Consider the following 24656-nt stretch of genomic DNA (forward strand, 5'->3'; position numbering starts at 1 on the left):
TCCATACATATTTGGAATGTGTGAAGGAACCAAGATTCAAAATCAGAACAAAAACACAATTGTACAAATTTTTTGCAATGTTATTTTATACTCACAATGCTTTGAGAAAATCAATCACGTGGAATGGAACATATGAAACACAATGTCTTACGATGACCACAAGTAAATACAGTTTTGCTGTAAACGATTTTAATTTTCAAGATTTTGCTGAAAAACAAATGCTTGATGTGGAGAATCATGCAATGGTTTCGTTTGATGCACTGAACCGCTGTTTTGGGCCAGTAAATAAATGAATGTCTCATGCATTAAGAGAGACTCATCCAAATGTTGAGTACCAAAATATGAAGGTGATTTGCTTCCACTGCAGTCTTTGTCAGTGCTTATTGTTTAATTGATCCAAATTACAACTGCATTTTAAACCCATTACTACAGTAATTCATGAATATTGTACGTATTTTGGCACATACTGTATGCTCTGCGCTGTTAAAGCAGTGTGAAAAACATATCTGTTACAATAAATATAACCTTGAATGGAAAGTGGATCCGTTCCAACTAGCCCGTGAGCAGAATGACTCAACAGTAAGTGTGAGCTTCACTTTGGGAATTTCGCCCTACTGCTGCATTTTGCATATGAAAGTGTTTGTGTGTCAGAATGTAACAATATATTTCGAACCATAATGACAAAACACAGATAATGCAATCTACTTCACATCATGCAGTCTTTAGGTACACTTTAAAACCTGTAAACATTTGGCACAATCAGCCTCTCACATATACAGTGGATTCAGGAAGTCTGCTCGAGAAGTGGTCCATAGGTTGATTGAATAAAATTGCACACCCTTTTAGACAAACGCACTCCAAATGTGATAGATGGTGAGGGCACAGCCCTCTTTGGGTCACCCCACAGATGTACAGTGTTGCTTTTTGTTTCAAATACGTGCGACAGATTGTACAGACTGTAACATATATTGTCCCGTTTTTAAGACCTGATTTTTTTTTTTTCATGAAAGCTGCAAAAACAACACACAGTTGTGTTCACAGGGTCCCGAGCAAACAGTAAACATCAGAAACAATTGTGTGCAATAGATGTTGAGTTCCTCCAATTCCCCACAAATTGTAGGAGCCGATTTGCTCGCTCGATAGTGTTTGGTCCGCACTCCCGCATTCCACATCGCACTCACCACCAAGGCGTGTAGTCCTTGCAAAGGTGAGAAGGGTCAATCATCATCTTCCTCTTCTTCTTCAAATGTATCCAAGAGGATGCTGTGCTTGAAGCAATTATGAAAATAGTTGACCACCGTGCGCTGGAAGTGCTGAACGCTGCGCGGTTCCCGCAATGTGTGGCCCTCATCGGGGTACAGCCGCAGGGAGTAGTTGGCCTCCACCCTCACCAGTCGGCTCAGGAGCTCCGCGCTGTGCTGAAAGTGGACCCTCGCTGTAGTCAAAAGCACAACACACTTGCCCGTTAGCACTAAGGTAGGATGAGCGACATTTAAAGCCGTCATGATATCAAGAAGGAAAGGATTGTTTACCATCTGCAGTTCCATGGAGAATGAGAAAGTTCTCATCTTTCAGTTTGCTGACCTCTTCCAGCAGAGAGGTAGTCTGCAATAATAAAACGCGCAATTAATTCAACAACACAACCCGATTGCCAATTCTTTTTACGCTGCAATTATAATAGTGCAGGCTCTAGTTTGTGATTTTCTCTGCGAAACACCCTTGTTAACTTTACTCTAAAGTTCTGTGTTTTTTTTTTTGTGTGTGTTAAAGCGTATCAGATTAGAACATTAAAATTTCCCCTTGGGTGTAAATAATTAATTAGGGCGTGATAACCAAATGCTTTATATAACAGTACCACCAAGAAGCAATAATTGCTGTGAACTAGTGTTTACAGTCAATAATGCAATATATTTTACTGCTGAGCCCAGTTTTGCAATAGGAGGAAACGTCAACAGTCCAGTTCAGAATATAGTTTGATAACCTTACCGAGTAAACATGCTCCTCCTTTGCTGGAAGGCCAAGATACCGCTCAGAAAATGCAGCGCCTGAAATGGAAAGTTATCTTTCAACATCGAGCTAGTTACAATAGAGGGGATCCCTAGGTTGGTCGATAAAGTGTAGAGTGAAAAATTGCTCAGTAGACTGATGATGACGACGACAGGTGAGGGAATACTGACCCATAGGTGGGTCACTTAGGGAAGTAGATAATATTGATGATAGTAATGATGACAATGACTCACTGTAAAGCTTAAAGTCTGTTATTGGGGCCACAGCAGCCGAGCATTGAAAGAGCTTCTCTGTTGCAGTTAACATTTTCAGGGTTAAGTGTCCACCAAATCCCTGTTCAGAAAACAAATAAGCTTGAATGGAGAGATAAAAAAAAATTCTGAAGAGCAACTAAAAGGATTGAATTTTTTTCTTTTTTTACCTTGCCATAAAGAGCCATACGGCGATCGTCAATATAAGGCAGCTTCCTCAACAACCTGCAAATAAGTCATTCATTTAGTCAGGTTTCCCGCCATCATTGGCGTGACTGCCGTGGCTATTGTGTGACACCCACTCAACAACTTCCAAATGATCTTTGACTTGAAGTGAACCAAATTTGCGTGGCTCTGCCATGACAGTCTTCTGCCCACGGCCGACCCCGCTCCGGTCCTCCACCCAGACCAACGCCACGTTGTGTGAGCTGCAAAGGACCTGAGGCCAGTCAAGTGCGAACTCCTCCGTCACTGACTGATGACCGGGAATGCTGTCACTGAATGAGAAGATATTTGAAAGCTGAAACCCTTGAAAGGCTTGGGTGAGTGCAAAACAGGTGACGGAAGGCCTGCACACGTGTTTACTTACACAATAATGAGCAGAGGGTGAAGGTTAGCCTCGTAACCTTGAGGTAAAGATAATTTTAGGTGCACATCTAAGAAAAGAAAAAAGGAAATTAATTTGGATCTATCTTAAACTAAATGAGGTCAATAAGGTGAATGAAAAGTGGATAGCTTTAGATGGTTCTCGGTACTAAAGAGATCAGCAATTGTAATGAAGGTGTTGTACCATGGTTGTCAGCTGAAATTGTCCTGAATAGAGTTTCAGGGAGACGCTTGTCTTCCAAGACTTTGGCCAGGGGACTGTTGTCCTCCAACACAACGTATCCTACAAAAGAAAACATATTTATTTTTATCTGAACATTGAAGAGATTCGTGAAGACTCAGAGCTACATACGTTTGTATACAGTGTGCTAGAAATTTGTTGGTAAGCCACAAAGCAGAAAAATAATAAATAAGAATTTTACATGATTTTATTTTGACACAATTTTACAAATTCCGTAGCAAACTCTATATAAAGCAGCTGTCCCTCTGGAACGTCGAAGAGTTTGCGGGAATTTGCGCCATCTTGATGTTGATGTGCTACACCACTAAAAAAATGAGTTCCTGGAGATTTGAATAATGCCCAACATTTTAAGATACAGATGCAAAAGTGAAACTCACTGGAGGGGTCCTTTAAGTTGTGGACTGTCACTTTTGGAATACCTGGACCTGGAGAATGTTTTAGATAACAAACATTTTAAAACCCTGGTGAAATCTAATCATAACAAAAAAAAAAGTCAACTCTTACATTTTGGAATTTGACCGATATTAAAAATATACAATTTGTAAGATTGTTTTTGAAGTATAACGAAATGAGAGGCTGAGCAACTTTCTGAAACATGACTTTGCAGGTTCCTATATGACGATGCATCTGCCACTCACCAAGGCAGCGGAGAGTGAAATAGGTGCAGTTGGGACTGAAGTCGGCTCGAAAGAAGTGACATCCGTCCAGGAGGTTACAAGTGACACACTGGCGCTGAAATGCTCCCTCCACGTCCACGCTTGGAAACAAGAAGAGATGTGTTCAGAGTAGACACACACATACAAGACAACTACAGTATACACACATTGGACTATGCTGGTGGCTAAGTTTTCTACAAAGGCCGGATTGACATTTGAACATGCTATTGTAAATCCGCAGATACTATTTCGGTCTACGTGCTGTGAGACATTTTTAGTTGGTGTTGTGAGATTCAAGTCCTGTACAATATGTTCAATAAACCACTGCTCTGACTTTGCCTTGTGAAGCCTAAAGCCAAGTGAGACCTATTTTGCAGCACACAGAGTTCTTGTCATTCTGACCATGTGCCATTAACCCCCCTGGGCTTCAGCACATCACATGAACTTGAAATTTCTAAGTTGGGCGCAAACTCTTAGATACAGAATGAAATCGACATTGAGCAGTATAACGAGGGACATCAGAGTTTGCTTTTCTACATGTACAATATATATGGTGAAAAGTTTACCTACACTTAGTTTTGGGCTTTCAGTGAATTTTCAATTGTTCTTTTTCCATGATGTATCGATTATACAACAAACCTATTGGTATGTATGTTGTGTGATCATCCTACTCTGAAAAAAGAAGTCTTCAAATCACTTGTTAAAAGCCCCAATGGATTACAACATTTAGGCCCATGATGACTGGAGGATTTTCACTAACAGTTATGCAACTCTGTGACATCACATATCCTGCATCTTGGTGCTGGCAGCTTGCCTTGAGTTTGCAAGCAGGACTTTGTGCTGTATCCCAATGCACTTTTCCTATTTGGCAGGTTAGAAATGTTGACTTGCCAGTTTTCTGGAATGCAGCATTAGTCCATAAGTAAATGGCATTCTTGCAACTCACCTATAGAGGTGTCTGCCCTGTCTTGATTCCTCTGTACTTAGGAAATAGCTGGTGACAAAAAAAAAACAGCAAGTAAATAAAAAAAGAAAATAAAGTGCATTTGTCCACCCTCTTGACTATTAGGCAGACATTACTGGTTGGACAATTAATGATAAGCACTTCTTGAATTTGGTGATGGCCAATAAATATTCAGCATAGTATTTGTGCCAATGTCTTACAGCACTGATAGATTGGAGCAAAAATAGAGAAAAGGTTAGGTGTCGTATTTGTTTTTGTTTGTCTATCTGTGTATGTGCAGACAGATTCTGGTCCACAAAAGTTAATGAACAAACAGGAGCTACCATTATGATTTTTAGGGGGGGATGATGCCGAAGTGACTCCAACACAGTAAAAAATATCATTCAGATCCTCACCTAAATGCAAATAACATTTTTGCTATTTGCTATTGCGTAATCCTGCAAACTATATGTAGCCTACTATTCACCATTTAGCTATGTCATCATAAAATCCCATTGTGGTGCACTAACATCAAATTTAGCCCTCCTTGAAATTAAAATATTTTTCCTTCCTTTCTACTCAGGAATGCTTGACTGTGATCTGTCTCTGCTTGATGGCTTTCTTGACATAGCTGGATAATGATAGAATTAAGCAATAATCTTTCCTATACCACAAGCAAGTAATCACAAGCTTCTTTGCTGCTTTATCAGCTAAAATGTGAAGAAATTTACTTCCATGTCTAATGGAAACAAGCAAACAGTCCATGTCACTTACATCTTTCCAGCTTTCTCATCCAGGGCGCAAAGCGAGGTGACATCCCAGCTTCCTGATGTCAAAAAGCGAGTAGGGCTGGAGGGAATGGTGGGCTGGGTGGACATAAGAGTTTAAAAATAATGATAACAATAATAATAAGTGCAGGAGCATTATGTGTGAGTTAAGGGAGTGCAGTCAATTAGTGCTCAGGGGAAAAAAAAACTTGAGTGAATCTTCCAATTACTAATGGGGCCAATTAGCAAGGGCTCACCTTCTAATGGCAAATTCACTTAAGTGGTAATGATAAATGACAAGACAAAAGGTCCTTCTGTATTGTTTCTAAAAGCACCATTGCTCTTTTCTTCATTTGCCCCGCTCGAGTGAGGATTAAATGAAGCCACCCAGCAAGCATTTCATGGTGACTTGGTCATGATTTCTCTGTACTGAGGGAGAATGTGCTGCAAATGTAACCAAGATGCTGTTGCCCCCAAGTGGGTCTTGTGTTCAACGCCGCTGAAGTGGTAATGGACAATTTGGAGGGAATAAATGTTAATGAGCCTCACGCGGACAAACCTGAGCTGACAGAGCGGCTATGTGGCTGAACTCTCCCCGGGCGCCCTGCTTGGCTGGCACAATGGTGTAGAACATGGAGCCATCATTTGAGAAGAGTGGCACATCCTGCTGAGATTCAAATAAATAAATAAATAAATAAATAAATAAAGTACAAAAGATCAGACACGAAACACAATGTGGAAGGTTGTGCAACAAAATTCTGCATTAAGGGTACCATTATTTTATTTTAGGCTACATTTAGATTTGTTTATAGATTATTTCTGGTAAAAAAAAGACAATGCTTCATTTCAATTTATTGACTTAATTATTTCTTTATTTGTTTAATAATCACATTGGTCAAGTTATTTCATTAACCATTTGTGGGTTTGTTTAATAATAGCATTGTTTCATACCTGCCATTGGCTGTGCATGACATCCATGGTCATCTTGTGTTTCTTTAGAAGGGACAAATCAGAAATGTTAGTACATTCCAAATACATTCAAATAATTTGAAATGTGACCAAATGTATGCCGAATACACTAGTCCTGCGCGTGAATACATCTAATTACAAGTATCAAACATTTTATTGTTATGAAAGACAATTTCATATTTCTTGTGCGGTTCAATAGCATGAATACTTATTTACGAGTTAGATGGTCAGATGGAATTTACAGAGCATCGAGTAACATCGTGCAAAAAAAAGTCAAACTTCCCTTCTAGTTGACGATGTACAGTTTGAAAACATTGCAAATAAATTCTTCCCATGCTGCAAATGATAGTGAATATCAATTAGCATAGTAGACATTTAACCACAGAAGGGAATCAATTCTGAATAATAATAATAATAATAATAAAATATTGTTATACAAAGCTGCGTGTTGAAGCAGAGAGCTAAAGAGTGACTGATGCTGATCACTGACCTCTGAGCATGCCCCCGTAGTGGCCTCACACGCACAAAGTATCGATTGGTTCTGAGCTCGATTCAGCCAACGAACTGCCAGGCGGGTGCTGCTGGTCCAGGTCACCATGGAGATGTAGCCATCTCTGTCGGGACCCACACAAGTGAATGTCAAGAGACATTTCAACAATTACTGTATCTTCTCCAAGGACAAATTGGATTGGGGGTGGTTACGACAAGGTTTCCCTTAAAAAGTCCAATGCAAACAGGCTGGTCTGATTCAAGATGAAAATCGAATGGATTTACATTCCAGTTTTGAGTATCCCATTTGATTATATTACCAACGATATTGTCATCTATTTTCAGATATTTTCAAGAGACCCATATCTAATACCATTGTGTATACATTTATTGACCCAATTTGTTGGGTTGTTGGGAGCCCAAGATCAGGGGATGCATTGAGAATAATTGTCAATTGATTGTCTATGTGAAGCCCTTTGAGACTGCTTGTGATTTAGGGCTATACAAATAAACTTGACTTGACTTGACTTGGACAAAAAAAGTTCCATGTTTGGGGATTTTCCAATGCCTCGGCCCATTTCTGAATGAAACTGGTTTGGAGTTATAAATCAAACTTTTATCATTGGACCCATGCATTGCTAAGCCAGCATAATGTTCACTTTATGATGGCATTGCGTAATGGGTACAACAGTCCACCACATAAAAATGACACCACTGTAATGTTTTACGTCATCCTCCATGAACCAGAAAGTGCCCTTCTAACAAACACGTAGTTAATTGTGTTTTGTCCTTTTTGTTATTGGCGACAGTCTGCTGAGTGCCCTTTGCATTTAATTATTAGTAACAGTGGGATTGCTTTGATATATGTTAAGTTATGTTTTATACATATATAAATGGAACCTGCCACTTCTATTTGGTTCAAAGGTGTTGACCTACCTGGCCCTGACTGAGTCAGGAGGTGTCATCTCCACTGTGTGGGCCGGGCCATACAGGTTCACCACAAACAGGCTAACTGATGGAATATTGGAGCCAGCCTATCAGAGCAATCAGTGAAATGTGTATTAATAAACAGCTTCATTTTATACACTGTTACAAAATCACAAACTCAATTCTGCATTACATTTCATTCAACCAAAACAAACATGTGCTATAGGAGTGGCGATGCAGTATGAGACAGATTTGTCCCCTTTTTATTTATTTATTTATTTATTTATTTTTATTTTATTTTATTCCAAATAAGGCGTCTTTGTTTATCTGTCTATGCTCGCAATGTGAACTGGCAGATAGGACAAATCAAGACTGTTCCACTAGAGGGCAGAAGGTACAATCCAACTGTGACAAACGGTCCTTTGTTCCTGTGCCCACCAAACAGACTTGTGGTTTTGTGTTTTAGCAAGACAACATAACAATAGTTGTTTTTAATTAAATATGCCAATATTTCACACGAAGTTAATAGATTTGTGAGTAAACTGTGATCATCATTTCAGTATACGTGCTTTTGGTGATAATTGTATTTGATGGTTTGCCATTATTTTAATGTAAAATATGAATGTGAAAACCTTTTTTAATTTTTGCAGTATGAAACATGAATGTGAAAAGACTTTTTTTTTAAATTTTGCAGAATGTTTTGTAAGCTGTGATGCTAAATGTGATTGTTTACATTTCGTATAGTGTGTAATATCTTGTAAAAAAAAAAAGTTGGCATTGCACTCCGCTGTATCTGCACTATAAACTAAATACAATAAATTACAATATAATCTTTCGATTGTATCGTATATGTGCCTTGGCTCAATGAAGGTTGAAAAACACTGGGCTGCTTGTGATTCATCAATGTCATAGAGTCTAAGTGAGTTTCTTGCTATGAGCAATACAATACACTGCAGCATATTGAACCCACCTTGGGGTAGGGGAAGATCAAATTGGAGGGGTACAGCCCACCCAAAAATTGAGGTATTTCCACGAGTGGTGTGGCAGAGTTGTTGATGCTGAGGTACGCCAACCGGGCGCCGTCCATGGACCACCAGTGGGCAACATAGGACAGAAGCACCTCCTCTGTTTTGTATCAAAGTATGTATCCATTGAAAATACACATCAAAAGCTTCTTTAAGATTGCCCGCCTTGATTTTTAATACCCACCCTCGTAGGTCCAATCCGAGAGCCCGTTCAGCACGCTGTGCCGGTCGCCAGTGGATGTGAGACGCAGGGCCTGGCTGGTCACACTGGGCTTGTAGTAAATGTCTCCATCAAACACAAAGGCCTGGCAATGGTACACACAAAAGAAATCCTTTATCCACGACAGTACAGTTACAGATTTTGTAGCTGGCTGCAGGAACAAAGGACTGAGTGGAACTCCATCCAAAAGGGAATGGTACACTTGCCAGCAGCACACATGTGGTCAGGTCCAACAAATACAAAATAATACAAAACATCTTTGTTTGCTACCCTGAACATGATGAATGGAACTTATACTTATTTATTATAGCGAAGCAGCTATAATAAAGTTGAATTAATTTCAAAATGATGGTACTAACATTATGTTATTAAATCACATATATTGATGAGATATTGAAACATACAGTAGCTATAAAGTCTAAACACCCTTGCATAAATGCAATTGTAAAAATAAGACAAGATAAATCATTTCAAAGGTTTTTACATCATCACTGTGATATACATATAACCCGTATAACTCAAGTTTTAAATATTTGAGAGAAGTACGAATAAAAATAATGTGATTGCATAAGTGTGTCTTATTTCTGGGGATGTGGCTGTGTTTTAGAGTTAGCCTATCACATTCAAATTTGGGAGTCAACGCCCACCAACCACCATTTGAAGTATCTCTGGTTAACGAAATAATTTTAATCATAGTTCTTCAACTACATTTGATTTTTTAAATGGACAGAAGATAGGCAGGTAGCTGTAGTAATGTGAATTAGTGCTTTATTTATTTATTTATTTATTTATTTATTTATTTATTTATTTATTTATTTATTTAATTATTTATTTAATTATTTATTTATTTATTTATTTATTTGGGTGGTGCTGTCTTTACAATTAAAAAGGTGTTATGATGGTGACCTGAGAATAGATTTCTATTATTACTAATTTGTGGTGCTGTAATGATACTATTGTCTTGAGGCTGTACTCACATTGCCACTTATTCCCTTCACAGAAACGACTGAGAACAGATTTTTTTGGGTTTTTTTTTTTTTTTTACTGCTCACGCGGCAATGACACTTGTCGCCAAACTGGGACACATTTAAGGAAAACTGGTCTTCAGCCCTACAGTTTAAAGTCAGCCTTAAGTGCTGCAAATGACAGAATGAGTGTCTGTCTCACCAGTTGGTTCCCCTGAGGCCCCCAGGAAGCATACTGCAAGCCATCCTTCTCCTCCACTGGTGGCCTAAGTGCCAGCAGCTCCCTGCAACACACACAAAGCATTGCACATAATGCATCCATTAGGAAGCTGCATCCTTCTAAAAAGGACCTCCATTGTTTGTCTGCACCCTGGGCTGGAAGATGCTGTTATGTCTGAGCAAGATGCAGAGAGAGGGAAACAAAAAGAGAGCGAATGGCATTGGTTCATGCAGGGGTGCAACATCTCCAATCCCTTATTAGGGGTTTCACCGCCGAGGGACAAGCCTCCCCAGTACCACCGGGCAATGATCTGCTTCACAGCTCCTCCTTAAGTCCTTTTCCAGAGAGTTCCCCAGAGGATCACCTAGCCCATATTAGTCATAGAATGCTGAAAATGATTCTCAGGCAGTGGAATCTGAGGAGAGAACACTAATGAATGAATGTATGTTTGACGCAAGCACGAGGCTCTGATCAGATGAGAGGAGTTGCTCAGTCTGCACGTCCGCCGGCATGCAGCCCATGCATTAGCATTCAGGAGTCCACCTACCCAGTGGCCACACTGTAGATAGCATAGGTAGCTGTGAAGGACTGAGAGAACACCTGAAAGAGGTAGAGCATATCATGCGGACGTAGGTCGGTTGGCACATGCTCATTAAGAAAAAAGAAAAATACGCACTGCTGGCCGATATCGAGGCACTCTAAAGCGGCAATGACAGTGAACTTGATTAAAAGACTTGATTTAAATTCATTAAGCAACCCTTATTTCATCATGAGGGAAATCAGGTCTGAATAAAAGAACATTGAATCACAGAACAACTCTGAGGTACGTATAACTGAGGAAATAAAGAGGTGAAAAAAGAAAAGCTCTTCGTTCACATTGCAGCTAACAACCTTCACAGTGAGATTTATGGTGGCTGGCCAATGTGTCACAAACACCAGCAGCTCCTAGAATAATTGAATTAACATGCTGAAGAAGACTAATAACCAACATCAATGATGCATTTGTGTGTGGGTGGGGTGGGGGGGGTGCATGTGTGTGTGTGTTGACTGCCATTGATCACAGGATCACCTGATGAATTCAAGGTGATGCATTGATTCTTACCTTTTTTTTTTTTCACTCAAGAGGCTGAAAGGAGACAAATTGCCATTTGAAAAGTTCCTGGAAACAAGTCCCTATAGAAATTAAATGTCACATCTTCTACAAAGCAGACTTTAAGAAGGGATATTGGATTTGTCCCTTTGTTGTACAGCTCGGCAGGTGAGGCGTGCCACAGGGTTAAGGCTGCAAGGGTAAAGGTAGGTCAATTCTGAAGCTCGTAAAAGGAAAATAATTGAGCTGACACGTACAACTTTGAGCATGAGATGGTGCAGACGAAACACACTGACGCAGACTAGACAATACACACAAACAGTTATGTGTACATCATCCTGCATTTATCATATTTTAATATTAGAATATATTTATTTAACTTGTGGTTATGTACATCAACACGCAACTGTTCCTGCTTCTGGAGCACATACTCAGGGGTCTGGTTGTTCTGCCAGCACAAGAACAATTTTTCTTTGCTTCTAAAACAAAGACAAACTCTTTGCCCAAGTAAGTATAAAGAATTCCACAAAAACAACAGCAAATGATTTGGGAATGAATAATAGATGAAAGCAAGTGCAAGAGGTGCAACGGCTCTCTTGAAATTGCTGCTTGTTTTTAATTATTAGGACTTATCCTGCAACCCTGTGAAGATAAACGCTTAAGAGAAATGGATGAAAGGATAGTAGTACTTAGGAATGGATTAACAAACTGAAAACTAGGGCTGAATGATTAATCTTTTTTTTAATCTGGGGGGAAAAAAACAGTCATGTGATATCTTAATAATTTTAATCCTGATCACAATTTTGGCAGGCATGATTAAATTGACTTAATCATCGACATTACTGAAATTTTGAATGTGGGATCTGCTGCAGATATAATCCTGCACTTTCTCAACCAGTAGTCAGCCAATCACAAGAGAGACAAAGCATGCTGAAGGCTTCATTAGCTGCTTTAAAAAAAAAAGCCACCGCAGCCTGCAGCAGAGCCTAAAGTCATTTAGTGGATTGATGCGAGCGAGTCATGTCAGATTTTATGATGGCAACAGTCTGGCGCTGGTGCAGATCTCTTTCTATTTCCAATTCTTTGACAGACTACAGCCTGCAATCGACTTGAAACCCATCCAGGGTGTATCGCACTTCCCATCCAAAGTCATCTAGGCCAAAGCTCCAGTTCACATGACCTTAATGAGAACAAGTGCGGAAAAGGGTGGATAATGAATTCTTTCCAGGTAAAAGGCAATTCAATTCCAAATAAATCATCCTAGAATAAATTGAGAAAGCGAGAGGGCCACTTTATAGTCTTATGATAAAAAGCTTGGCTGTGGCTGTTCTGTTCATTTTTATATGCTTAAAAAATCCACACTCGCCACGCTCTGCATTTTATTATTGACCAGTTGCTGTTCAATGTCCTGTTAAATCAGTCCAGTGGTCCGAGACTACTTCATGATGATTGTCAAGTGAAGTGCAGCCTGGTCCCTGAGCTCACTCACACCAAGGCTGAGTGACTGCGAGGGAGTAAACACTCAACGGTTCAGTTGAACTAGATTGAAAAGATAAAAAAAAAAAAAAAAACAGGAGGGGGGTTGCTGGTTCAGCATGTACCGCACCCCAAGACCTGATGAGTGATACGTATTGTCGAGCTGGAAGTGATTAGCGGATGGACGTTACTGTAATGAACAGTCGATATACTAAGATATTTTAGCCATTACTCATCATCAACCCTAAACCTCCCATATCGGCATCTGGGAATCGATTCTTCCCCAAAGATCTTTGTGTTCACCTGCGTGTATCCGTCCCAGAACTCCAACCTCCCGCTCTTTTCTATTTGATTTCATCTCGTTTTTGAATTCTCTTTCCTTCCTCCAATCTCTTTTGAGTGAGAGGGTAATATATTTTCCCAAATAACCCATCCTTGACTTGTTACCAAAATCTATTTATTGCTACCCAGTAGGCATCCCTGACAGTCTAATAGAAAAGCAACTTCCCGCAGAGTTTCTTCAATTGTTTCTCTCTACGACAGTTCAACTCAGTAAGAACCTCTGCCAACCCCAAATAATAATCTCTCTGATGGATTTTAACTGGCCGGTATATCTAGTCACAAAATCTCATTTCCTCCAAGCCAATCGCCACCACTCGACCTCCCCTATTCCCCCACCGCTACTTCCTGTCTTGACTTGCTCACGGCGGGGCTGCTGCAAACTGCACCAGTCAGCATAAATTGCTCCGAGATAGACAGAAAAAAAAAAGTGAGTGAGGGAGACGAATCAGGAATCAGGGGAGGGGGTTCTTTTTCGTAAAAAGACAGAGGGTGGCCTTGCGCTGTAACTCATGAATGCATAATTCAAAGTGGCAGGTCAGCCCCCACCCCGTCCATCTTTTGATGTCTTACAGTGTAACCGCATACAAATTAGTGTGGCGTGAGTCAAATGATATCAAAAGAGGTCTCCATCAGTATCCATTTCTTTGAGCATTTATCTTCTTTAGGATCTCAGGTAAGATGGATTTGAGTGAGAGATGGGGTACATTGACTGGACTGGTCGCTCAATCGTATGGCAACTCTGAAAATGAGACTGACATAAATCCTTTACAGCGACCTACTTGCGAAAAGAGAAGCCCTTCGTGTCTTGAGTTATTTCAAAACTGACAGTGAAGTCCACGCAAATACAAATACAGCAACGGTTTTCAAAATACAAGAATCTATTTTCTGTCCATTAGTATCCCAAAAATAAAGAACAAAGACAAAAGATCAATACAAGTACTACTAATTTCTGAAATAAGTTCTGTTTCGTCAGTTTTTCCAGTATAAATGGCTATTGATACAAATACAGTATGTGGCGCACCGTATATCGCACAAATATATCAATATATATCATAAAAACATGATATATCACACAGTAATAGGAGGGGGTCAAGTTCAGAGCCTTGTGGAATGCCTTAGTTGACTTTAGCCAGGGTGGATTTAGAGCATTTGATGTTGTCAAATCGTAATCTATTGTCAAAATCTGAGCAGAACCAAATATATGTACTGGGAGATGGAGAAAGTCAAACAGAACCTTGATCCTTTCCTGATCCTGCAGTGATGAGGTTGTTTCATTTAAAGTCAAATTGAAAGGGTTGGGAAGGCAAGGAATCTGGTCTTTGTGAGGGTTTGTGAATTAGACCAGGCTTTCTGAAAATCGGAACTCCAAAAACAAAACCTCACCTGCTAGTCTGAACGGTTGCTTGTGTGTTTTCTTTGGCAAAAGTGAAATAGGTTCAAAACCTTGGATCTAGGAGGCAGATCTATGAACCACTTTCACACCATGCTGCCAATTGTGGACTTTCAATTGTCTGAATAATTAATTTGCAAAGGGCACACAGTGCTCATTACTTTAACAAAGAGAATATGATAGAGTAGCTCTTCCACAGATAGATAGTGCCACTTGTGACTTGACTTTAAAAAAAATGCGCAAGGAACTTGGTGCGGCTTTCATTCAATCCAAACTTGTTTTCATTTGCTTGTAAATTGCAACTCATCCATCTCTTAATGAGTGTGTCAGGTGGGTCAGAGAGATGCTTAAGTAACGATCTGTGCTGCTGTGTGACGGACCCCCTGATGTTCATTTGCAAACACCTAGCTGTGCAATTCATGGCAGCTTTTTATTTGGACCTTCCCACTGAAACAGCTGCCCAGTTTCATTGCCTTCATCTCCTTTATGTTCCCTTCTGCCTCCCCCAACGGTTTTCTCCAAAGAAATCCTTTCATCCTTCCTCGCCAGCCTGCTATGTGTCGGCTTAAATATTCAGCTCCCTGAGCTTTCTTTCTCCCAGTCATCTGGTGTCGTTTTTATCGAGCCAACGAGCGCTACAGTATGGCTGAGTCAGGACGGGGCACTTTCTTTGTGTTCACACCACCTCTATTGCAAGGGTAGGGAATCTATTTGATGCGGCTCACCATGCTCGTCTTTAAGAAAAAAATGAACAAGTGTTATGGAGCATCGGAATAATCGACCTAAAATGCTCATTTAACATACAGTACATAAACATTTGTTTGATCGGTGCAGGCAGGACCGCGGGTGCAGAGTAGCTCTGATGGGAATAAGGTTCCCCACCTCATTTTAAATACATACCAGACAGATGGGCAATGCTAATTTGCAAAAAAAAAAATCTTCTTCACAGTGTGCACAGCAGAATTATGCTAACTCTACTAAAACAACAAAGTTTTGTAAACAAGACAAACTTTGAAAGACAACTCACCGGCTTAATGTTGTAAGCCAGGAGCACAAAGCTCCTGTCTGCAGAAACCTGGAATTTTGTTGTGGTCAGATCCTGAAAAACACACACAGATATAAAAAAAAAATGATCAGAGCACAAATAATTGATGAAGTAATTAGGATTTTATCTTTGCTGTGAGTGATTTGCTCTCGTTTCTAGTATTGCACTTGACCGTTGGAGCTCCCCACGGCTGAGTCGTGGGACCATTTGTCTTCCTTTATTCAATCAAAAATATGTTTTTATTTAGTAAACAAATTCAAGTCTTTATTTCTATGCTTTCCCAGAGCTACAGATGTTAGCCTCAAACTTTGACATGACTTTTAGAGTATTTGCTGCTGTGCTATGTCAAAGTCCACCAGTAGCTTTGTTGTTTTAATAACAATTTTCACAGCAGTCATTTTGAAACAAGAAAATGGCAAATAGTAAGACACAAACAGGTGAGGTTGTTGCGTAGCTATAGCCTACATAGTAAGTCTTTTTTTTTTTTAGAGTTCACACTGTTCTGGTTAGCTATATGTATACATACATTGTCATTAAAGCCTTGCAAAAACATCACGGCTAATGGTGGCCCTTGTGCTCAGTACTTTTGTATTCATTTATTTGGGGGGACCCAATTACACTTCTTGGTGCACACCATCTCCCAACACACTTCATCTTGAGCCTGACAGCGACATCCTGCTGTGACCCACATATTGTTAGAATGCTCATGTCGCACGCAGGGGGTCTTAGGAGCGATGAGGCCCTTGCTGGGAAGAAAACAATTCTCTTTGAAATAACATGCCGAGTAGAAAAAGGAGCGATATTCTGTCACGCTGCCAAACTATATTATGCTCTGACTACAGGGGTGTACATCAGTGATTACACTTATGCAGCGTTAGCGATAATCAAATTACTGGCTTTGTCTGAACTGTCGGAACTTTGAAGAAATGGTGTTGTTGACCAAAAACGTTGTGATGAGTCAACAGAGGTCCCTCCCGTTTGCCGTCATATGGCAAGTTTGGCAAAAACAGATCGTTTTTGTGTCATTAGTCATTGAACTAAAGTGTGAACGTTCAATGCGGAGACAAGCCAAATCACAGTTTACGATCAGCCATTTTGCTTGTGTGTGATGGATCAATCATAATTATTCCTAAACAGACTGAAAATTTCGACCAAGAAACTGATTTCCTTTGCATTTACAGCAGGATGGTCGGCCAAGAGACGAACAGCAGCGTTAAAGAAGCTCCTCCTTCAGATCTGCTTCTGTTTGAGCCTCGAAGTGAGTTTACATCCTTATACCTAGTCTGCCTTCATCTGCTCATCAAGAAAGAAAAAAAAGTTGTTATCTTCATTTATGCAGCACTCACCAGTGAAGTATTGTCCAGCAGGATGGTCGTCAGGTTGTTGTTGAGGTTGAAAGACAAGACGTGCCCTTCTCTGGTGCGCAGAACCACTTCGTTATCTGCCAGCAGTAAAAGTGGTATATTATGGAAAATTGACTTTTTGATTGCTCGTGAGTTGTATACAAGCAGTTTGGTCTTTGAGGTGCTTGCAGAAACTGTGAAATTTAAAGGAGACGTCAAGTCAAAACGTTTCTTTACAATAGGTTCTATGCAGCCAAACATGTCTAAACAAAGCTTTCTGATGAATATTATTGGTGGAACATGAATAAAGCAGCAAGTTCCCTCTATTTTTTTATTCATCTCAGGGGGAGGCCATTTTGTCACTCGCTGTTGACTGAATATGACATCACAGTTGCTCAGGGCTTAGGTGATGTCCAATCACAGTTCTAATAAAACAGTTTGAATAAAGTGTGCTCTAACTCTGATTGATGAGGTATTTCCGCAAAAGGGTATTTCGGGTGACAGGGTGCTTGAGAGAGGTGGACTTGGGTGTAGTTCAGTAGAGCGGAGACAAATATTTCTCATCTTCATTGTTCTCCCTTAAATTCTGGTTTGAACAGAACTGCTTGATGCAATATAAAGTATGATCCTTACCCGTTAACCAGGCCACGCAGGGGTCGTGAACTTTGAACTCTTCACTTTCCAAGTCCTCCATAGTGAAAAGTGAGCGGCGTAACAAGTGTGATTCATCTGAAGATGAAGCCGGACAAAAGAATCAGTCGGAGTCTTTTGTTTATTTTATAGTTAATGGTTTAACATTTTTTATACTTGAGATAATAAAGGTTGATAGAAAATTTGATAAGTGAGGTGAATCACCAAGACCTTTACTGCGTTTAAGTTATTTGTACACTTGTTTTAAATATCGAGAAAAAAAAACATTTCAAAACTTTAGTGACGTCAGTATTTCTATTTCCATTGTTTCCTTTTCATCTTTCTTACCAGGGGTGAGAAGGACAACAGAGAGAATGACCAACGACATGACAGCCAGAATCACCATCATGGCGATGCCGATGCCCTTCCAGTTCCGCGGTGGCCCGTCTGAAGTCCCCAGCTCCTGTCCCGAATAAAGAATGGGCACATTTGTGTGGCTTTACTTTCACAGTGGAACAAGCGAGCAAGTCTTAACTTTCATATCACCTCCATGTCCATCTAAAAGATGCATTCCCTTGTTATGAGATCAGACTTTCAAATGCTGATGGTTTTTTTTTTTTTGTCTGCGCTATCACTTTCAGTCACTGTGCACTTCATTTAGCTTAACTGACTGAGAGGCAAAGTGGTGCCGCTAAAACAAAATGTGATGCGTGTGGCGTGCTTGGAATTTTGATGAAGCTGGATTTATAATAACACTCTATCCTTGGATATTGCTCGGGAATACCGGCTGATGCCGTTGCAGTTGCTTTGAGAAATGCCAGCACAACAACAACAATAACAAAAAGAAAACATTTTTTAAAAAAGTATGAAAAAGATTACTTGATAGTTAAGTGGAGTTGTGGTGGAACAATTTGTCCACTCCACATACACAGTCCACGGTCAAAGTGTAATAATTCTGATGATGATGTGAAATTGATTGTTGCTTAATTGTATCCGTCTTGACAATGTTCAAGTTAACGTGTCATAAAATTAAAACCAAACACACTTCCCTCCATTTTTTATGACATCTAAAATGATATGTAAATACATATTGCATAAATAAATAGGTGGATCCGATTGTCACCATGACAGATACTGCGTCATCATTAGAGAGATAAGCGTCTTGGAGGTGAAAAAGTGACACCCTGATTTACCATGATCAATTTATCGATTATCAATTAGCCACATACTGTTTATACCTTTCTTTCCCACACACAGCAACATGCCTTAAAAGGAAATAAAGCTCAAATGAGAGCAAATCTCATCCGTACAAGGTTGCAGGCAACGCATTTAAGCTGCTTGCTAGTCGTCATCAGTCACAATTAAACACAATGGTGTGCCGTAGGCAGCCTCGGTTACGTTTTATCACAATGAGTGGCTGACACCTCCGGCTGAAGTTCAATCATCTGGTGGCCGATAAACTCAGCATTCATTACGCCTCGCCCACCTTCACCGTGCGTTGCCAGCAATGTGGGCAGGCCGGAAGCACAGAGGGAAAGAGACTGCGGCCCCTCCTTGCTCAATGGGCTGCCTGCACCAACTCTATTTTTGAATCCCTAATCGAGACCATATGAGCATGAATAGTGCCAACTAATGCGCTTCCACAAATATAACACTTCATTAACGCGCAATTAGATCAAGAAATACATTGTGCAGGAGTCAAATGAGCATCATAATGCTTATTCAGCAAGTTGAATCCATCTGGCAAAAATGCACTTGCTCAAAGGTAAACTTGACTACTGACAATCACGTGCAAAGATTTACATCTTTAGATATGATTGATATGTTATGAATGTGTTTAGCTGAATTTGCAATTGCATTATTATATTAGGCTACACAATATTATCTTCAGTCCTGCCAGTAAAGAGACCACGACTAGAATTTGGGCGAGAGTACCTAGAGAAAACCTACGCAAGCATGATAATGGGGAGAATTCCAAAAACTCAATTCCTACCTCAAATGAATCAACATGAAGGCGGAAGCACGCTCCCACATGCCTTGGGGGATCCCTCCCACCCCCCAAGTCACACATATGTAAAATGAAGGATGTGTCACAGTTAGAACATCCATTGGGGTAGGAATGGCTAAGTCTTTCATCAGGAGAAACTCAAGGATATGGAGGACAAGAAAATGAGTCCCCAGAGTAAAGACAGCTTTCCAGAAATTACATATGTGGGATATCACATACGTGAAATAAATATGTCACGAAAAGTGCTGGCTCAAGCACATACATGACAATTGAGCAAAGGGAGAATCTTAATCAAAATGCTGATGCACAAACCAGTTCTGATGGCAGATAAACACACAGTTGGCATTTATCATTATATTTGTTTGACATCATATAATCCGTTTATTAAACATTTGAGGGTGACTCATTTTTTTGCATAAGCAACAGATTTTTTTGGGACAATTTTTCCTAGGCACGTCCCTTGTTTGCTAGGCAAAATCTGTAAGGAACAATCAGAAGCGTTGGCCAGCTTGTATCACAAGTGGTTCTTTGGGAGTTAAACGATCCACATTGTGATAAAAAAAAAAAAAAAAAAGAAAAATCAGGAGAAATACACCACTAAAGTCATATCAAATTTGGGACCTTGAACCACTATAAAGCAATTCAGTTCAACAAAAATGAAAAGATGAAATGTTCATGTTCTTTGGCATATTCCAAATGAGAGAAGAAGCCTCAGCAAGGGGCTTTAAGAGAAACACACATAGGAAGGAGCAATCTTTTGTTATCCTAATGACCCTAATGACAACAAGGGCTGTAAAATAAAAATAAATATGGATGAATCGCTGACTGATGGTTCTTGCTGGTATCTAACTAGCAGGGCACAATTATTGCTTCCCTCCCAAACCAAAAGGATTAGCTGTGATGTTTCCATGGGAATGGCTAAAGAGAGGAAGCACATGGAGAGTTTGGCAGTACCGACAATCAAGTCAGACACTACGGAAATTACTCCAAAAATCAAATTTCACAATTGTATCACATGCTCTGTGTTAAATGTGAGTGTAGCAGCGCTCTACACAGCGTGATGTGATTTCAAAAGTTCCGTTTACTGACACAATGCCAGCCAAACAATTCCCTCAGGAATTCATCCAACGATTCCAATTGTATAGATCGTACTTCCATTGCCATACACACTTAAGCACTACAAACCAGAGTGGCGATCCAGGCACTGTGAAGATTTCACAAATTAGACTCAGGAGACTTCTTTAACTCCATTTTCTGTGTCTTTGAGCCATCATGATTTTGCCGATAAATCACAAGAAGAGAGGTTAGAGCAGACGGATGAGGGATACTGCTTTTGGATTTGCATATGCACAGAAAAAAAGAGCATTCTCCACGTTATTTAAGAAGCAAGCCTACAAAAGGAATTCCGTGGCAGATACGCAGCCCTCAGTATTTTCCACATGAACCTGACTTTAATGAAGCGCCATAATTGCACACAAGGGGAAAGTGTAGATTAGCATGTAGCCCCACATATGTATCACCTTGTCAATATCTGGCTCAGAGCAGAGGTCGTCGTTCGAGCGGCCTGTAACTTTGTATTGTTTGGAGGAACAACCAAGCCGCTCGCATAATGAGATATGGCAGCGGTGTCGTATCGATTCACATCTCAGCAATTCTTTTATTACTTAGAGAAGAACGTCAGTGCACCATCTTGCCATCGCTTTCAGTCTTGTAACAGCCACTAACTGGGATGATTGTTTTTTTTTTCCAAGGCCCTCGAGCCTTTTTTTTTTTTCCCCATGACAGTGGTATCCGCATATTCTTTTGCTGCACACTTATCAATATTACTGGAGAAAACAGCAAAGAAATATTCAATCAGCAAAGATAGCAGGATTTTCTGACCCCATTTGCAGCAACAGATAAAAGGAAAGCGGCACCAAGTAGAGCACAGATCTATCCCAAGGCCAAGGAATCATAAACATCGCCCCCTGGCACCCTTGATAAAAAGTAAATGCATAGTAATTTCTTGTACTGCAGCAGCAACTGGCTGGAAACTAGTTCAGGTTGGACACCGCCTTCTGTCAAAGTCAGCTCGGAAAGGCTACGTGCACCTGTGACTTGAATGAGCGCTATAGGGGATGAGGGGATGGATGGATGGATGGATGGATGGATGGATGGATGGATGGATGGATGGATGGATGGATGGATGGATGGATGGATGGAAGGATGGATGGATGGATGGATGGATGGATGGATGGATGGATGGATGGATGGATGGATGGATGGATGGATGGATGGATGGATGGATGGATGGACGGACGGACGGACGGATGGACGGATAGACGGACGGACGGATAGACGGACGGATGGATGGACGGCAGGATTCCGACCACTGCAATTTCTGAAACACTTCATCAAAGCCAAAAAGTAAGTAGAGCTGCATTGTGTGTTTTTGGATGTCCACGTTAACGTTGGTTAACAGCGTTCACATCTGATAAGAAGCACATTTTCATCGCAAGGTTTCAAAGCCGTGTATTAGGGGTTCATTCCGACTATGTATCTGCATATTAATTGACAAGAAGAATAGAAGACATGATTACTTTGTTTCAGTGCAGTCACCCGCAGCTCCACTCCTAGTCATCATAATAATATAAAATCATCATTGGCCTAACAGGAAATGAGACGAACAGGTCTGCTCTTTCACACATGCGAGTTTCAACAAGGCATGAAATTGGGTATATAAAGTGTATCCGAATTTTCGATCCATGGAGCATTATTTGACAAATGCATGGGACAGCTGTGTTCCAAAAACATCTAGAAAAGTTTCAAACTGAGCATGTTGCCTTTATAAAGGTAATTATTGAAGTGTCACCTTGTTAGATGAGACGTTTTATAAGCCAGTGATGGCACCCTTTATTGAAGAGCTTTGCCTCATCAATCTTCATATTGACTGCAGCTTTCGTGAGAAATGTTACAACTTTTGCCAGCAATGTGGCATCACTCAGCCTTGTGAGAGACAATAAAGCAGCAGGGATTATTCCTCGGGTGCTGCACTCAAGTTTGCCCGGGATGTCATCACGTCAAAGCCAAAGCACATAAAGTTCTTGTGTGAGTTCACGACAGATCTCTCTGGGCTCTGTGTGGTGTTACATCTCAGTTTCTCCACTGGGAACTCTCTGTGCTGATCTCACCAGAGCAAAGGGGAGAGTCCTCTTGATAATACAGCATGTGCTAATTAGTCCACTTGGCAAGCTTTAGCATTTATACACTTGTACTGCAGAGACACAGAAGCACACGAATGCATTTTCAGGCAGCATTCGAAACTAATGTAAAACTGTTTTATCTGTTTTACATTAAATTGCGGGAAATTTGGAAAAAGTGTTGAATAGAAACCTATTGATTTAGTTAGTTAGTTAGTTAGTTAGTTAGTTAGTTAGTTAGTTAGTTAGTTAGTTAGTTAGTTAGTTAGTTAGTTAGTTAGTTTGTTTGTTTGTTTGTTGCTATTCCAGTTGCTGTTGGAAAAAGAATGAGTAGCAGATGGCATCTGCCGCAACATCCACAGAGAGCCATTTTTGAAATCAGCTATGCATGTAATTACTCTGATCTAAGAGTTTACCACACAATGTAAGTGACCCTTGACACATTGTGCAGTGCGCAGTTAATGAGCCTTCGTTGACGTTATCAATAACAAGAAGGAGAGATCAGCCAGCGTCATTGAGTGGTTTCAGGCAATTGGTTTCGATTTATTCCGATTTATACTTTACTTGCACGAACATATTAAGCCAGGTAACCAATTAAGAGTGTTATGCGTTTTTTTTTTTCTTGCTTTCAATGTTGGTATGGGTTGTTGCTGGGTCATTATTGCCTTGATAACTGTGTAACGTCACAGCGCAGAATGTCATGTTACATGTCATTCCAAAATGTGACATCATTTGAAAAATGAGTACCTCAGTAACTGCAGGTGGATGTGTTGAGAAATAAAATGTGTAACAAAATAAAAATCTAATTCCAGCACCATATTAAAATGTGGTAAACTGCCTTTTTTTTTTTTTACATTAATTTAATTATTTTAAGGGAAAATGTCACTTTACCAGATTTTCATCATATGCAACCAATGTACACAATCAAATCAAAGACTTTTTATGATTTTATAACCAATTTTACAAAGATTTACAAATGTTCAATATGGGTTTGACTTTGTTGACTGTGTTTCAACTAACGCACAAAATTATTTTTTTTACTGATAATTAATGGCATTCTTCACCCTGAGAACAGGTTTAAAAAAACGTTAAACCAACATCCAACTTGAATTGAACATGAATTAGTTATTACACAAGTGGCAATGTTATTAGACTCCAAAATTGTGTTTTTGAAAACTCTATTAGATTTATATGTAATATCAGCTATTCCAAGTGTCATTATTCGTTTTTGTTATATACGTCAATGATTTAATAACTCTTGTTTCAATATATATTGGCTCACTACAAAACAAATGTTGCCCCTACCAATAGTTGAGTAAATAACGATTTTCTGCAACAAAAGAGCTGATACGACAGCAAGCGAAAGAAATTAGTAAATGGGGCACATAGACATCATTCAGGGTACCAATGAGGGGTCTCAAATGCTCCATATTGAATTCTTGCGGCAAGCAAAGCGAAAAGGATGTCATCGATGGAAATAAAGGCGACATATGGACAGCTTCTTCATTGCACGTGTGGAAAATGATCATATTGATAGCAACAAAGTCTGATTCAATGCTCCCCTGTTGTGGTCATTCACGGGGAGATATCAAGCGCACAACCAGGGTGGAGGCACACACGCGTACGCGTGCGCGCGCGCAAAGGCACACACAAATGAAGACACGTACCAGCTCGGTGGTCATGTTTTGTTGAGTTGTGGCGATCATCGTGTTGTCGTAATCCAATAAATCTCTGCAGCCTTAGTGGGTTTTCGTGTGTTCGCGCGTGTAAGCGCGCGCGTTTGCGTGTTCTCAAAAGCCACCGAGCATCTGCACTGTTGTCTCCGCTTCTCGCAAGTTTGTCCTCATCGGGTTGGTGGTGCCACCCC

General features: G+C 40.1%; 1 protein-coding gene and 1 long non-coding RNA gene across 3 annotated transcripts; one reads left to right on the plus strand and one right to left on the minus strand.

Moving 5' to 3' along the window:
- Positions 1–810: 810 nt before the first annotated feature.
- Positions 811–24495, minus strand: LOC147061803 (inactive dipeptidyl peptidase 10). 2 transcript variants are annotated; one of them, XM_085910999.1, is made up of 25 exons: positions 24457–24495; positions 17951–18065; positions 17606–17701; positions 16976–17070; positions 15612–15683; positions 10834–10886; positions 10269–10350; positions 9066–9186; positions 8827–8981; positions 7866–7963; positions 6931–7054; positions 6423–6464; positions 6031–6135; positions 5479–5570; positions 4708–4755; positions 3744–3862; positions 3483–3530; positions 3049–3147; positions 2848–2914; positions 2561–2755; positions 2429–2483; positions 2241–2340; positions 1987–2045; positions 1533–1605; positions 811–1435 (listed from the first exon to the last, which is right to left on the minus strand). In XM_085910999.1, exons 1-25 carry the CDS (start codon positions 24493–24495, stop codon positions 1218–1220), a joined length of 2370 nt encoding a protein of 789 aa, XP_085767125.1. In that variant the 3' UTR covers positions 811–1217. The 2 variants fall into 2 exon arrangements, with proteins under 2 accessions (XP_085767125.1, XP_085767115.1); XM_085910989.1 differs by having other exon boundaries at positions 6031–6138.
- Positions 15139–18554, plus strand: LOC147061804 (uncharacterized). The gene is made up of 3 exons (XR_015065972.1): positions 15139–15282; positions 16811–16887; positions 17954–18554. It is a non-coding gene; the product is annotated as an uncharacterized LOC147061804 (long non-coding RNA).
- Positions 24496–24656: the final 161 nt, after the last annotated feature.

This window comes from Syngnathus leptorhynchus, chromosome 1 (assembly GCF_054491065.1).
Source record: "Syngnathus leptorhynchus isolate UIUO chromosome 1, UIUO_Slep, whole genome shotgun sequence".
NCBI lineage: Eukaryota > Metazoa > Chordata > Actinopteri > Syngnathiformes > Syngnathidae > Syngnathus > Syngnathus leptorhynchus.

What these genes read in the sequence shown, in the direction of transcription:
- LOC147061803 (XM_085910989.1), bottom strand. Translation starts at nt 24,495, where the DNA reads ATGATCGCCACAACTCAACAAAACATGACCACCGAGCTG. An exon ending in TGTTGTCCTTCTCACCCCTG is followed by an intron (nt 17,702 to 17,950) that starts GTAAGAAAGATG and finishes CTTCATCTTCAG; the next exon opens with ATGAATCACACTTGTTACGC. An exon ending in GGCCTCAGGGGAACCAACTG is followed by an intron (nt 9,187 to 10,268) that starts GTGAGACAGACA and finishes TACCATTGCCAG; the next exon opens with GCCTTTGTGTTTGATGGAGA.